A 17463-nucleotide genomic window follows, 5' to 3' on the forward strand; every position below is an offset into this window, starting at 1 on the left:
AGTGTGGTGCTGCTGTTTTTTTTTTTGTTCACACTGGACCAGATCAACCTGAAGTCAGCAGATCGTGTCTAAGGTACTCAAAACTAACCTTTGTTGAAACTTTAAAAACTCTATTTTTACTATGTATACATTGTGCAAAAGGAAAATTGAGCACACCGAGGTTCTTAAGAACAAAACCAAAATGACATTTAATGTACAATCTACAATTTGAACAATTATGTAGCGGCTTCCAGTACAATGTGCCCTAATGTAGTGGCAATAAATCAGGATCCAATTAAAAAATGTAATTTGACTGTAAGGCTCCAACCTGTCAGGGTGTAACAAACAATCAGTCCGAAGTAAGATGTTAAAACAGAAACTGTTTGGCCAGTAATTTGCTTTAAGTTGGCCTCAGCTCAGCCGACGCTCTCTGCTCAGGGTAACAGCAACCGGCTGATCCCACAGTAACAGCTTGTCCTAATTGATGCCTTTCATTTAAAATGAATGACTCTTGGCTTCTCTTGCTGCACATGAATCTTTCAGAGTGAGTTACACCTCAGGCCAGATGCGAGTCTTAAACTAAAATATCTATGTCTAGACTTAAAGAAGTGAAATCTTAATGGCTTAGCTACGATTTAAAGTGAGTCCCAAGTCCCTGTCCTTTGTGCAATAAAACAGAGCACAAAAAACGTCCTCTGTTTGATGTTTGCTTGTACATCTATCCTCAAAGGATAATACACCGCAGTCGACCACAAATGTCTACACAATAGTGTTGCAACTGAAGCGTTTGGTCAGAAATAAATTGCATGTCCTGAAATCACGCTATTACTAAACTGTACTCGCAGTAATAAGACCAGTAGCCTGACTCTGAACTGGCTTGCAGATGGTGCCATGCTGTGCTTTGAAAAGTTCCATGTTGTGCTCTTGCTTAGCCTTTGATTGCAGTCAGGAAAAAAAAGCTTTAGAAGAGTTTGTCTCACTGTTTGTGAGGATTTTTAATGTTTCCCTCTCTGTTAAGCCTTTGTTACCCTCTCTGGCATAGTGAACTGTAGAATACTTTTTAAAGTGTAGTGAAGCAGACATGGCTTCACTGGCCTGGAAGTGTGTTTTCTTTTCGTTTCTTAATTTTTGCTCTGACATGAGCTTTTTCAACTGTTGATTTGGAATAGATGTTGGAGAAATGGACATAAAACAACCCTCAGTATATAATAAAATGGCCTTTTTTCAGAAGTTTGAATTATTCTTTACAATCTAAACTTTGATTTATCTAACTTGAATCGTTATATTTTTGTAAAGGAAACATAAACTGGAATGATACTGCTGCTACTACTGGTCAGTTTTCAAATTCACAAAAGAGAACAAAAGGGTTTTTGGACTAAAACAGTTTCCTTTTAGTTTTTTTAATACTTTATTTACAATTTTCAGATACATACCAAAGTGTTGACAAGACATAATACAAATGCACAAACAGAAACAAAACACATACCAAAAACAAACAACAAAATAAAAACAAGCTGCCAGACAGATTACTCAATTACATATATGGTCTTTCGGGAATGTTCTCACAATAGCCTTATCTCAAAGATAGGGCCAAGTATCATGAATAAGTGAACAGAGTAGCAGTTTCTAAGTGTCAAACCCTCTGGTGTGACATACCCAATGGCAGTTATTGATAGACTTCTGAGAGTAGGCATAACAAGCCTAAATGATAAAATGCTAACTGAAGCGTAGCCCTGTTTGAGGCCCCTTTTCCAACTTTACCCACACAGATGTTACACAAATCAAATGAGTGAGACCCAACAATACCAACACTGCCAGTTGAACATTAATTAAAAACTGTCTGGAAGATGTTTTCTTTTTTGTCGCCTAAAACAAGCACCACATATTAAGACAATTATGATATTCTTTGAATTTTTAAGAACTTCAATGTCACTTCGTAGAATGCATACTTCAGCCAATGGTCAATAATGCCCTCATGAAATTCCCTAGATCAAGATTTGTATTAGGATCTGCACCAAATTGCACACAATCACAAATGTCGCTTACCATGCCTGATTCTTTTTTCATAGATTTGTGAATTATTGTCTGACAATCAACTGAAATGTTGAAAAATCTCCCAATTTGAAAGGAAAAAAAATCTAGATCCGCCTACTGAACTGGATCTGCACCAACATCCAATGGGTTCTTTCCTGACCCATAATGCATCCTTCCACCACATGTTGTGGTAACCCATTAGGCACTTTTTCATAATTCTGCTAATTAACAGACAAACCAGCCAAGATGAAAATAGATCCTCCTTGATGGAAGTACTTTAAGCACCTGGACATGTTGTGTTGGGTAATAAGGGCTTTCAGTATCTCTGTAGTTTTTCTGTCCTGTGTGAAGCACAGTGTGTGTACCCTGATGTCCAGTTCTTTTTATTTCACCACCACATTGTGATCCTTTTAACAGCTGCTGAAAAGACACGGCCAAATGACCTGCCACTGTTAACACTTATGGGAGACAGCCATAAGGAAAAATGTCTTGAGGAAAGTGGAAAAAAGTAAATTGTGTGTTATTAACTAACACAGAGGTAAACAAACAGTTTGCTGTCTTATCAGTATCCAACGATATAATTTGTCACTGCCACATGGGGTCATTCTCATTTAAAATTGATTCAGAAAAAGGAAATTGATTATGCAAACCAACATTGACCTAAAACCTAAAACTTTCTCTTCTTTTTATTTTTTTTATATATCTAAATCAGCCTTGCCGCAGACACTCATACCTGGTTCCTTTACTGTGACTCTGTGTATGTGGCTCCAAATAACTATCAACAAGGCTTTAATGAGCCTGGCTTGATGCCAGTAATGATCCTGGCACTAGCCCCATGAGAATGTCCCTCTGCATTAATCTCAGTTTTCCCCCAGCTACGTGCCACTAATGAGTTGGTGGACGAAGGGCTGCATATTGGCTGTGGTGATATTCTCCTCAGATGGTTGTCAATTGGCTAACCTGTTGTAAATGGTCATTAACCTTGGGGCGGTATGAATGATGAGCTTTTGAAGGAATACAAGATTGATGAGCGGGTGGAGCTAACAGTTTTGTTTTTAATAGCCAGCCAGGAGATCCCACTGGGCAGATTAACTTTGTCAGGTTTGCGTTGTTGTAGGTGGACAAAAATAAATCAACCATTGTCATCATAATGTTAAACCAATAGAGTTTCACGGCCAATGAATACCAGCGAACATTTTTTTTTAACCTGTTAGATTGCCTGAATCATTCTGTTCATGACCTTGGTTGTTGGGTTCATTAAACATGCAATACATATAAACTGCAGTACAGAATTACCAATGCAGCAGGCATTTTAGAAACATTGTCCAGAGTTTTTATTGTCATATGTACTATAAAAACAGGTGTTGCACCAAACAATGAAGTCCTTACTTTGCAGGACCGTCAATGACGCACTGCCTAAATTTGAATCCCCTCAGCAAGTTCACGGTATAGCATATGACCCATTTATTTATAGAGGGAAAAACACTCCCTAGTTGTAATTAAATGCATTTTTCTCATTATTTCTAATTAATGATTTCTTACAAGTGAAAGCTGTGTTGGGAAATTTGCAAAAAGTTCACTTGAGTATATTTGCTGTGACATCTTGTGTTTAACAATGGAAAAATAATGGTCTTCAGTGGAGGCAGAGAAAGTAATTCATCTTATAAACACTTGAGAATGGTTCATAAGCAAAAAGCAAGGACTGTAATGAGTAGATTCTTACTTATGGAATATGTTCTGTAACTTCTCTGTGATCTGAACCTGACAAAAAAAAACATTGCTCACCTTAAAGCTCTTTTCTAAATACAAAAAACAGGTGGACGACATGATGGATGAGGAGAGCGACAACGAGAGTGATGGCCGAGGGAAGGAGAAGCCAGGTAACGAGGAGGTGGAGGATGAAGAAGACGAAGACGAAGAAGAGGAGCAGCAACAGCAGCAACAGCAGCAGCAACAGCAGCAACAGCAACAGCAACAACAACAGCAGCAGCAGCAGCAGCAACAGCATCCAGGAGCTGGACAGATAGCAGGAGACGGCCATGATGCTCAGACGCTGACCCAGGAAGACAGGCTTCAAACGGCGTTCAGTGAGGCCGGTCCGCTGGGTGGTGTGCCAAGGTGAGACACAGGACATCATGATATCATCCACATGTTTTTCTCTTATTTATCTTTTGGTATGACCCCTCTACTTCCTCTCTCTTTGTGTCATGACGTCTACTGCTTCAGCAGCCACCCTTGAGTAATGGTTCATGGATATCATATACACCTTTTGACACAGTCACAGTTTGTCATTGTCAATACGGTTGCACTCTTTCTCTTTCACTTCCGATCCTCTGCTTTTTGCATAAACACCTTCGGTTGAGAAGGATGCTCATGTCAAATTGCAGACAGCGTGCATTCAACTGAGATTCTTATTTTTAGTTATTTTTATATCTACTGCATATTTTCTGGTCCTGAATCTCCACTGTGTATCATTATAACACACCGTTTTATCAGCGTCTTTATGCTCGAGCTAGAGGGTCTGGTCCATTGTCATGCAAACAAATTATAAACAGTTATCAAGCAGCTTAAGAACTCCTAAGTCTCTCATTGGTCAAGGACAAACCTGAGCCAGGATTCAGTCTCTACTGACACATTATTTTTTGTTATTTCCCTGCATGTAATACATATCAAATCTAAACAGAAAAAAAAACAAATTTACCATAAACATTGTTTTGTATGGATGCACATATTCAAAATCATCTCGATGTCAAAAACACTGACAAGAATATCCATAATCCAAAATTCAATAAAAATGTGACATTATGCTACATTTACATGACTTAATAGCCATACATACCACTATGCTTAATACATATGTAATATTTATATAATATGTATTGAGTTACTGACATTTTCAGTGGCAAACTTTCTCATCTCGGTTCACTTATAATCTGTGTGAGCAAGGAGGCAAATAAAACATCTGCCTCCTGTGGTGAAGCAAATCACATCGTGCCTTCACGAGGAGTTCATATTTGTCTGACTGTGACCCGCGATATTTGCTTTGCATTTGTGTACGTGTGACTGTGCTCTATAGTTTAAACTTAAGTGAGCAGTTACTTACATATGTCCGCAGAAAATCACAGATAAAAGGGAAGTAATGACTGGTGAAAAGTTTTATTTCAACTTAATTCTACAAAGTTTCCACCTAGCCTTGGTTTTCCTGTCTGTTCAGCCTCACTGCTTTGATTGTCAGAGCTTTAAAAATGAGATGTGGAGTGTTTTCCACATCTGCATTTACTCTCAGGCACCTTTCCTCTGGTTGTGGATCAGCATTCACGGCTGCCCGGGCTTCAGCAGGCAGCCGCAGCAGGGCGATGATTCGCTCTTTTTTTCTCCCCTCTTCTCTTTTGGACGTGTCTGTCCATCTGTCACCTGGTCTGACACGTTTGGTTTGCAGCTAATGAGACAAGCCAGAAATACACTGTCCACGGCGTTGTTTACTTGCTGTTGAAAACCTGTTAAAGTCAGCGCAGCGGTGCAGAGGAGCCACACGTTACACACGCCTTGACACCCGAGTGGAAGAGGGTAGGGCAGTGTGGACTCGTAATGGCAGGTGGGTTTCGGGGTCCTTCCACAGAAAGATGCCTCTGTCACTCTCAGGCTTATATTTTTTAATCACAGTGGTTGCCTTACAACTCTTTATGGTTGTAAAGAATGTTGCAATCACAGCGGATGTGTTGTATTGTATGTTGTTGCTTGGTGGTTTGAGCAGCACACTGCCGGTGGTGGAAGGTTTGGCTAGAATGGTGGTGATCGCTATTGATGTTGTATACAGAGGTCATTTAATCTTTCTGGGAAGCGCAGTTCTTAGTGTGTGTGGGTGCTGTTAAAGACAAGGTTAGTTCTGTTACACTGGAACACACTGTTGAGCCTACTAATTTCCATGGGCTGAGCTAGGGTTGTCAAAAGTATAAATGCTTGGGTACTTTCAAATATATCAAAAAGTACTGAAGCAGAGGAAAATCAACTGATCTTCACTCTGTCGCTGTTACGCCATCCGCCCAGAAGCAAACTTGCATCATGCAGCCTGTTGATTAAGAAAAGTGCCACCATCTTACATTTTCTCATCATTTTTACAGACTGGTCTGTCCACATTTATTTTGTTTACATCTACTGCCGGTATAAATAAATTCATTAAATTCTATTGGTATTAAATGGTCTTGAGCACCATTTTTTTATACCAGCATCGTAGTCTAAAATGTTGGTATCATTACAACCCTAGGCCCAACACAACTGAACAACAGCTATGCCCTGTAGACTCTGCCTGCACTCACAAATTACTTTATTTGTCATTTTCCTTACGGAGACAGGACAAGGAATATAACTCAGGAAATGTATCTCTTACCAGTTGTACATCAAGTGTAGTGGAGCCACATATACAGTGATGGAGGCTGGTGACCTGACATTCACATAAAGGTGTCATTGATTTCATCTGGAAAGCAGATGAAATGTAGATGTAAGGCCGGGTCAAGCTGCTGAGTATCTGTTCTTACACAGAGAGGAGGATAGCAGGGTAGCTTAAGGTACATTAGGTCAGTCTACAAAACTATGTCGCCTCTCATTAAAGAGTTATGACAGCACAGTCTGATACTCACTGCAGAGCCAAATGATGATTGGTCAAACAGCATTTTGAATTCATGGGAACGCTCAACCAATTTTTGTCACGATTTATTGTATATTAATATCCAACATTTTCTCTAGGGCAACTGTATAATGCTATAACAACAACCTATGAATTGAATACAACAAAGCAGGTCGATGTGGCCACGACCACTACTTCTCCCAACAACCTCCATGATCCGGGCACCTGGGTGTTGCCCAGATGGTCAGAGTGAATTCCAGTATAAATATATCACACTTGATGTTAAATGTTATGGTTAGTTTGTTGAATGTATTTTTTCTTTTGCTTTCCTCTCTACTTCTCTCACCTTGAGCTTGAGCTGCAGTTATTTATTCACCTTAACCGATTGTCACCATTTCCTGTATCTGTTGAAGCGCACTGCAGAGTCGAGGGCTTAGGTAGCATTAATCATGGAGAAATAATATGGAAATATCATTAAAATATGCCCAACAAAATCCCAAATTCAAATGACATAAATACATGCTAATTTTCCCGAGATTTCCAAACACATTTCTCACCACTACATCACACGTTGTCAAAAGCAACACATCATCCAATCATCCTGTATGTCAAATATGAGAAGCATATTGGTGTATACCTGATTTTAGTGAGCGCCTTTATACAACCCTGACTGTCATCCACATCTATATGTCTGCCAACTGCATTAATGTAGTTCTCTTGTCTGATAGAGAGAAGAGCTTGTCTACATTGTTGCCCCCGTTAGAGACTATTTAAAATTGATAGAAGTCATATAGCTTCTTCCTGATTTAGATGTGACTCTGTGGGACTTTCAGATGCTGGCTTAATACTTTCATTCTGTCAGACTCCATCCCCGGCTTCAGCACTTTCTGATGTTTGGCACAAAATAGTCATCCATCTGTTGCTAAGATACTGTAGCGATGTGAATGTGTGTTTTGCTCTCGCCATCATTCAGTGTCTGCTCCTGCCTTTCTTTCCTGTTTCTGTCTAAAGTAAAGAAAAAATCTGTTCTGTCGCTCCATTCAACTACAAACACTGCAGCTAGCGTTAAAAATGCAACCATATCCACATGATTTACTGCTTCGTAATACATTATGGCAGCTTGCTGCAGACAAAATATGTTATTTTCTTGTTATATTATTTACTGAGCATGGAAGAATGTGCACCCACAGTACAAGGTTAAAAGGCACTTTTTGCAAATCGAAATAATTACCATCAACAAAGATGATTTATTATCTTTCACATTATTAGGGATACGTTATAGATGAATTTGCACTCAAAGAATTCCACTTAACCAAAACTTTTTAACTTTTTGTCAATTCAAAATCACTTATTTTGGTTGATCAGTTTAACTGGCCTGTTTACTTAATGATTAAATTTGAATATGTTGACAAAGAACAAACAATGTTACTGGCTATCATCGTAGAGTGCATGTAAATATGGACGACAGGATTTCTCCCCGGAAGTGAAGCCATAGTGTCTCGATCACCTCCTGGTGGCTGGCTGCAGTATATGTCAAAAATAATGGTTTCTCCATGTTAGTGGACCGAACATGGACGAAACATTGCAGGTAGTTCTTATCTCATTGATGTATGTTCAAGTGCTGATTTTCTGGTTAGATAAGTTTTAATTAAATATTTGATGGTGTAAAAATGGGGTGAAACATCATGATTGACAGCTGAGAATAACTCAAGACTGTTCGAGGGTGTGTATTGACGGCACCTGGTAACTGCAGCTCATCCCACGTTGCGCAGGCTGACTCAAAATGCTCAATATGGCAGCATTTGTATCTGAGATATTTGCGGTTAATGTCTGGATAATGGGAGGAAGTGGCGACGTGCCATTAATCTTAATATACAGTCTGTGGTTGTCATTAAACCTGCAGACCTGAGCCAATGAAAGAAAAGCCGGATAGTTAGACCCTCCTCCTCTCTATGATGAAATATAAACACATCACAGAGTCTGTGGGAGCTGCCGATGAGCCACTAGCAAATGAAATCACATGAAGGAAAAGGTCTTTTGAGATTCAGTACTAGCATTAGCAAGAGTGGCTAACTTGCTTCTTATTTTCTTAGGGGATACAAATGTATTTTCCCAAATGATGAATCTTTTAAAAAGAACACATGTATTAAACCGATAAATAATTGATAACTAATAATACAGAAAAAATCATGTATCAACAGACACTGGATTTTCAGTACAGAACTGCTAATCTTCCTGTATGCTAAGAGCCACTCTAATCTTCATCTTCTGCTATTTTTCACTTACGTTTAATTTATTTATCAGAAGTTATTTATAATCATCTCCATATTTGTTTCTCCTAGCCATTTTTCTCACGATATTTGTCATGAAGGACTTCTAATAGGATAATTACTGAAAGAAAGAAGTGCTCACTGTTTTGGGGTCAGCTCTGGGTTCCTTTAGAGATAATCCGTGGACTTTGATTCAGCACGGTGTCATGGCTAATATGTTTCGAGCATAAACCCATTTACAGGTGTCTGTTCTAATTCAAAATGCAGAACAAATGGAAAAGGTTACTGAACTTTTTCAATCAAAATCAGCCTTGAAGTGGCTTAACCCCAACTTTGGATCTGTCTTTGCGATAAAGACTAAGAGAAAATCCAGTCAGCTCATTTGTGAATGTGTTAGAGGTGAATGATTAATGTATAATGTGCAGTTGAAATTGGATGAAATTAAATCTACCACAAGCCGACAGAAGCTCCTGTCACATCCTGAATGAGGCAGTGCAGTCACAGTTGGGAGTCAAACTTGTTAGACTGAAGTAATTTGATTTTTGTGCCTTAGGAAAAACTTTTTCATATTACAGCGGCTTCAGAACTGAATGATTTTTTCCCCCTAAGTCTCATAAGCATTTTATACATGATAAATTGGTCACAGCTACAAAATCAGACTTAAAACAAAGAGCTCTTTAAATAAATTATTTAAGTAATATGAACATAATGAATAGTTAATATTCCTCAAATGGTAGGGACTTAAACAGTGATACGTCTATCAAGGCAATACTGTATGTAAGGCCGAGTGCCGGATCTAATTTTTTTCCCCTCAGACACGGAGGAAACACCAGAATCTACTTTTAGTTGAATATACTATTTACTGGTTGCTCAAATTCCTTTAGTATCAGCCTGAGATAATGATATATTATTTGAGGTATCACAGTAATGTAGTTATCTGTATATATGAGATGCAATAAATGGATCTAGGATTGTAGATTCAAATGCATTTTTACTGGAGCTTCAGAGAAACAAAGGCCTTTATTTCATTGATCATAATCATGTTTTGTAATTTTTACCTCTGCCGCCTGTTTGTTTGTAGAGGTTTGCGCTCTGAGTTCTAGCTTTTGGTGTCATTCAAAATTTAAACCATGCAGTTACATATCCTAAAAACAGTATGTTGTACATCAAATATCATAAATAAAATATATATGATTTTGTAGTACTCACCAGGTTTACAGATTTCACAGTATTGTTAGAATAATACCATGATAAAACCATTCAGTAAGCATTTGTTTCACTAGCTTTGAATCCAGAACCTTGCTCCCATTTGTCTGTGGGTATGAGAAGCAGTTTTACATGATGGGGGATTGCACAGTTCAAAACTCTGTTAATAAAGTAACGATTCTCGATGCTGCAGTCTGGATATGACAGACAGAGACTTCCAGTGGAGGATTAGCGAGCGGAACTCTTGGTGCCAAGTGAAATGCAGCTCAGGGATTTACACTTTCTCTACCGAAAATTTTCACAACCCAATGCAGTGTGCGCTGTGTGAGTCAGGTCGCTCCTCTAGTCTCCTCATTGATAAAGTCCCTGCTTAAACAAGGACGGAGAGAAATTCTTTAGAAATAATTGGAAACAACTTGTCTTTAATTACTAAGTAAGGTATAAAGAAAGTCAAAATGGCATCCAATTAAAGCGCCAGTGAGGTTTGTCTGTTTGGAGTCATTTGCCATTAACATCAGGTCTGTGATGGCTGTCAGATGCTAAATCGTATCTGGCACGTTTCTTTTTGTCATTATCTGTCTTCCCATGTCTCACCCTTAACTTTTCCCAGCCAATACATTTTTTGGGGATTGCTACATATAGTCCATGACAGTCTAATTTATTTTTAGAGCAATTAAACCCATTCACTCCTCTAACACATGCGCTGTTATCAGTTCTCCTCACGTTTAATTTCAGGCCTCTGGATTTGCAGTAACTCAGATGCTCCGTGTCCCCTTTTTTTCCACCCTGCGCCGTGTATTGTTGGAGTGTATTTATTCTCGAGTGAAAATGAAAGTGGAAAACTCAGCTTGAGTGAGCATGTTATTATGACTTTGCCAGGACAGAAGTGACTGTCAGGCAAATGGGCTGTGAAGTTCAGGATGTCAGACAAGGAAATGTCAAAGTCAAAATGTGTTCCATCTTCTCTGACCGCCATTGATGCTTGTCATCAACCCCAAGCAGGTGGTGGTAGCCTGATTGGATCGTGGCTGTAACTGTATCTGTGACTCTGCTGTGCAGTGAAGCTTCTCTGTGGTATGTTTACCATCACTATGCTCTTCGATAGAGCACTGATCCTCGGAAAGAAGATAGGAATATAATGTGCACTGACAATGGCAGACCACAGCGTGACCAAAGGTGAATGTGGCTTTACTGTAGTTTTTATAAGGTGCAGACAGGGTTTGATAAATGAATCTAAAATATATACAGTTGTTGTGTTCTGTTCTAAACCTGCCTGTTTGGAATGGACTCTTTGCTTGGCCCCGTGTTAATTCTCAGGAGCTCTGGAGTCAGAATGATTCCTCGTCATTAGTGAGTTCTCAGGTTTAATTGAAGATTTGATAGTCTGTTTTTCATAAAATGAAACTACATTTGCTTTGATACTGTTTAAGTGTGTGTCTTATATATGTTTGAATAATTTTCACTGTTTTTTTCTTTTCATACATGCAAATTGCACCAAATTTGACATCGCACTGTGTGAAGCTGAAGATGACTAGTTTGTGAGATATGTTTTCCACACAATTGGTTTTCATTTTCATACATGCATTTCTTAAGTGAGAAACTGTGAGAAAGTTTGTACAACATGGAAAGTGGATGACAGTGTGGATAGACTTGTCTGAGGTGAGTGACGAATGAGTTTACAACAAAGCCTTGTGGTTTATGTGTACACAAGCTCATTATTTTTTATCAGAGATGCATTTTGAATAACAAAGGGGTGATTAACTAATTGATCAAGTCATACATACATAAACTGTGCACGAATTAAGATTTATTTGCCAAACTCTTCTGGAGGAGTTTTGACGAGTGGAGTGTTAGCACTCACTTTCATTCAAGACTCTTCATAAAACATGATGGCAGGATTATAATTTCAGTGTGTGCAATGGCTGGCTGTCACTTTCTATTCAAATTTCAACTTTATTAATTGATTTCAAGTCATCCTAAACTGAGTCGATATCCTCTTCATTAGTGCCCCTGCTGCCTCACTTGAGTGAGACAGGGGGTAATTAATGGCATATAATACGATTTAATATTGGGGATGTCATATATTATGCCTGACAAAAAGTTATATCTAAACGACAGTTAATGTGAGGGATCTGGAGGCGTCTGCAGGAATGCTCTAGATAAGGATATTTTATGTTTCCTGCTCAGAGTCACCTTCCTGTCCCTGGCATTGAGATCAAATCTGATTTAAGACTGATCTCAAGAAGATGATAACAAACCTGACGTGACTGCTACAGACCCAGACTTGTAATCTGCTCTCTCCCATATGGTATAATATTGAGATGCTAGGGTTGGCAAGTTGTTTCTGAAACACTTTTATCTTATTTTTCGAAAACCTCCTCAGTAAACAAAAAACAAGTTGTCTGACATATTTGTTTGTCACTGAACGACCTTCTTGCCTGCGTGCACTTTGCCCGTGCTCTTACTGCAAATAACGAGTCTCCAGCCGGAGAGACGTACACAACCGAAGCAGGGAAGACTGTCAAGTTAGGGTGCTATTCACAGACAAGTCGTCGAGCAGTTGTCAGGCAGTGCACGTTCATGTGTTTTGAGGGCGTAGCTTTGACGAGAGGGCCGATGGGAGGGGGCGGGATGTTTATGTTTTTCCATCTGTAACCTGCTCTTGCTTGCTTTTCCAGGAACTCTAGCTTTGAACAGAAGTTTGAAATTCGATTTAAAAAAAAAAAAAGGGACAGGCCCAGTGCATATATTCAGTTCAGTAAAATATATGTGTGTGAAGTAGTTAGCTGAGATTTCCAAAACCTTCTACTCTGGTAGAAAATATTTAAGACTGCTCACAGGAGAGGTCAGAGCTCCTCTACAGACTGAAGTCCCTCTGCTAAGTCTGAGCACTCAGTGTCTTTTAAAGATTCCTTAGGAGAAGCCAGTGATTAAATTGTGCCCTCTCGTTAATCAAAGGCTAGATGCACAGCAGAGCATGAAGTCATGTCTTCTTTTTGAGGGCACCCACCGTGTGATACGTGTGAAAGAGCTACACAGTCTCTTAGAGCCGATTAAACATGAATGAAATGCACAGCAGCAAAACGCCCCTGACGTACCAAGAAGCTCAGGCTCATTCCTTCTCTGGCTCTGCTACTTCCCGCCTCCCTGCCCTCCCTCTTTGCTTGTCAGCAAATACAGAGTACACATCCGATACCAGTGCATTTTTTCAAAATAACTTGTATATATATAATTATGCTTTCTATTGCTTTCATTGTTAGATGGCCTGGCTCAGGTTAAACCCTTTGAAATACAAATACATCCAGTGAATGAATGCCGTAGAACTTCTTTAATGGTCTAGTTTGACAGTCTTAACTGAAAAATAACACATGAATACATCTAGGAATACAAACAATTACATCATATAAATAGTTTGTGCAGCCACTGTGTATAAAAAATAAGACCTTTTGAGTTTTAAACAGCATAGTAACATTATAAAATGGTGCAGCAGCAACGTAAACACAAAATTAATCTAGGAATAAACAAAAACTTGTGCCACCCGTCTAAGTATTACACGTTACATGTTGCCGATTTACTTCTCGGCTTACCCAGTCTGAAATATTGCCTAATTGCTGCAATTTTAGCCAACTCTGGCTGATGCTACACAAAAAGAGGATCTGATTTCTAGGAAAAGCAATTTGCAGTGTTATCTGGGTGGAACTAATTTACTTCAAAGACGTGGTAGAGAATCTGCTCTTTTTTGTAATCGCCTATGCCTAACACAGCATTTTTTGCATTATCTGAGGCTTTTCCGATGCTGATATTGGCACATCTAGTTTTTCGGATAAGGAGGGCTCCAAAGGCCATCTCTCAGTAGTTTCCTTAGCCGGCAAGATAGAAGACCATATTATTGTGGATTATTTCAGCCTCATATTACAAAAAACATATTCAAAGGGCCTTTGGGCTGTTGTTTCACCCTATGAAGGCCACTGATAATGAAACGAGTCAGAATTGCACTATGCAATTTCCTGCCTATCGTACTCGTTCTTTCTTTTGCTGCTGTAATGCCCCAGATTCACTGTAGCGATTTATAAAGTTGATTTAACCCAAAATATTCTCCCAAATTGTATTGGACTGAATAAGTTCAATCACGAAAAACTTTTTATTGTTGCTGAAGTTGAACACAGAGATCCCAGAATGTTTTGTTTTGCTTGTAAGCTGTGTGCTTATCAAACAAGCTGGGGATACATGAATTCATTTCCTTTCCGTCTGAGATAAAGACTCAACCTGCAATTTTCCTGGCTGTGTTGCATTTGCATTTTATTCAACTTTAGGCCTGTTTTTATCTACTGAGTTTGAAAATGTTTATTCCAAACATGATTGCACTGTTTGGTTTCTACAGGAGAAAAATCCCATGAAATGATGAAATTGTTTGTTGTGATTTGCTGTTAATGTCCTCCAAGTCAGTTTTGGTAGATTTCTTATTCTTTTTGGAAAAACACATCACTTAACCTCCCATTTAGTCAGATGTGTCATGTCATCGATGGTGGAATTAACGTTACTTAAAAAAACCATGACATTCAAAGGTTGGCACTAGAGATGAGCATTATCCGGTACGGATAAAGCACTTTTGCCGAGTACGATTATAATACGAGTAATCGGAGTCATTATCTGTGCTCGGACTGAATGAAAATCCTCACACAGCGTCACAGCGCTCCTACCGTCACACACGGCTCTGCTCACTCACTCACAGAACAGCTCTCTGTCTCTCAGTCACTCAGGTTCACTGCGCATCGGGACTGTTCCATAGGCTCAGTCAAGGAAGCAGAAATGATTCGTTCATTTCCCGACTGGGTCTTCGGGTACGAGTCTTTGGAAACTTTTTCAGGAGACCTGCATTGGCTCAGTAGAGGAGCGCTGGAGATGCGAGGGACGTTCACTGTCTCCCGGAGAAATGAACACTCTGTGTTTTTAGTTTAGAAAGACGTGAATTATATTTGTTCACAAGTCATAATGACTGGTTTTGTTATTTTCACTTTACATTTACACTTACTTTACAGTAAAGTAAACCTCTATTAAATACAGTACAACATGACAGTTTGTATGGTTTGAAATTGTCATTTATTATCACACTGGCATTTAATTATCACCGCAAACAATTACACTGCACTAAACTTTAAGTGTTAATGTAAAGTGAAAATAACAAAACCAGTCTGTATGACTTGTGAACGAATATAATTCACGTCTTTATATACTAAAAACACAGAGTGTTCATTTCTCCGGGAGACAGTGAACGTCCCTCGCATCTCACTCACACACACACACACACACACACACACACACACACACACACACACACACACACACACCTGGTGTGGAAATACATTAAATAAAAATAAAAAAATCATAAAAAAATGTCAAAGTTAAAAAAGAAAGTTATGTTGAACCAGCCCACTTCCGGGTTAAATCACTCCCACTTTAGGCCCCGCCCACTCCGAGTACGGATACGGATAATTCATATGGTATACAGATACAGATAATGCTGTACTCGCTCATCCCTAGTTGGCACTGTAATAATGAGAAGCGTCCTTATCTGGCAGTGTTTAATCCAAAATAAAATCCTGTTCACTACTTTTTACCTTCACAAAGCTTTTCAAAAGTTTTAGATTTATGCCAGCAATGTAAACACTAAACAATTCTAGAAATTTCCTGAGAAGTTTGTCTGTGTCAAATCCAATGTCCACCATTTGCTGCCTATTAACAGGTGGTTATTGTGGAGCTACCGGCTAACTATAAGAAAGTAAATTGGCTGGATTGCATTTAAGCTTTATCCGCAATACCATAATTTGTTTAAAACGCATCCCTGTGTGCTACTTTACGGCTGCCATCTGTACTACTCCAGAGTTCTCCAGCGGCTCAAATAGTGAAGTTTTAGTTTGAAAACACTGAAGCTGCATTTTAGTCTGGACCGGCAAAAACAAAAAGATCGGAAACAATAATGCCTCATTCGCTTTGCGATTGTTTCCTTTTTAGGTGTGTTGGTATGGTTGGGGATTATTACTCATACAAAGCTGAAATGCTTTTGTGGACGGAGATGTTTTTAGCTTTAAAAAGGAAATGCGTTTGATGTATCCGAGAGTTATATTTTGGAACATTAAGTGACTAGTGCTAGTTGCAGTCGTCATTATAGGATATAACATTTACACCTCTTACAGATTTTTAACACATTAGAATGTATAATGTGTTTTTTGAATTGCGAATGAAACTGGCACATTCAAATGGACAATCAGTGATAACTCTGAATGTAGAATTTAAACAGTAATTTGACACATTGGACGAGTGCCCTGCTTACATATCATTTAACTAGTCTGTTCCTCTCACTGGTTCGGTGTAATTGAATATTAGTGTGTGACACGCATTAGTATTAATTCTCATTAGTAATGCTCTTATTTTCTAGCTTTATCCAATATAAAAGGAAATTACATCTCTTTTCTGCAGAGACCACACTTCTGAGGGACCTCACACTCTGCACAGTTCTAAATGTCTTCTTTGGTGCTACATCAACTTGTTCCACTGCAAGTCGCCGTAGAGGCGGTTCTTAAGTAATCTATTATTTGGAAATAAAAGGTGCCCTGGGAAATGTCTCACATAATGGGGCATGCTCACTTTTTCTCCCAGTGGATGTTCCTGCTGGGACCACAATAAAACCCGAGGCACATTTTAGAAGTGGTTTCAACCAAATGGGCTATGTGTGTTAAACTAAGGGCAACATAGCACAGTAAGGAAGAATTCTGCCTCAGGCACCTGAACACAATTTGAGCCGTGTTACAATATGTACTGTTTGTGCTGTTTTAGCAGTATTTGCTCTACACAAGGTTTTGATGATTTATTAAAGCTTTCACGTAATGTTTTTCCTACATAATTTATACATTCACAAGAAATTTCTCATGGTCTGTCACGCTCTCCGGGGCACTGTGCTATTTTCTTTTAGTCAAACACCTACAGTCATCGTTTGAAGATTAGATTTAGGTGTCCTCGGATCTCACACTGAGCTGGTGTATAGGAAGAATTTAATGCCATCTTAAATAAATATTGTGTCTAGACTGCTTGTGTAAAGCTGGCTCATGCTTTTTCAAGGTGGTTTAACTGTGGTTACCCGGCAAGACGGAACAACAGAGAAGACTTGTGCCATTAAAATCCCGAAGGCAGTCGTTTAAGCTGCGCCTGAGCAGCCGTTCAGACGGAAAATACCACTCATTTGAATAAAAAAATGCTCATTGCTTCTACAGTTATGGGAGAAGAGAAGAAACGGGAGGTCAGTTAGAATAAAAACCTCCATAAATTTAGAGGCTTATCAGAAAATACTATGTT

The 17463-nt window shown here is 39.0% G+C and overlaps 1 protein-coding gene across 1 annotated transcript in view; it reads left to right on the plus strand.

The window, feature by feature from the left end:
- ctdp1 (CTD (carboxy-terminal domain, RNA polymerase II, polypeptide A) phosphatase, subunit 1) overlaps positions 1-17463 on the plus strand; it is a 64488-nt gene that overhangs the window by 27195 nt on the left and 19830 nt on the right. The window contains exon 12 of the mRNA XM_061093263.1: positions 3830-4131. Within this exon, the coding sequence (XP_060949246.1) occupies positions 3830-4131 (302 nt within the window). The remainder of the gene's footprint in view (positions 1-3829; positions 4132-17463) is intronic.

Source organism: Limanda limanda, chromosome 19 (assembly GCF_963576545.1).
Source record: "Limanda limanda chromosome 19, fLimLim1.1, whole genome shotgun sequence".
NCBI lineage: Eukaryota > Metazoa > Chordata > Actinopteri > Pleuronectiformes > Pleuronectidae > Limanda > Limanda limanda.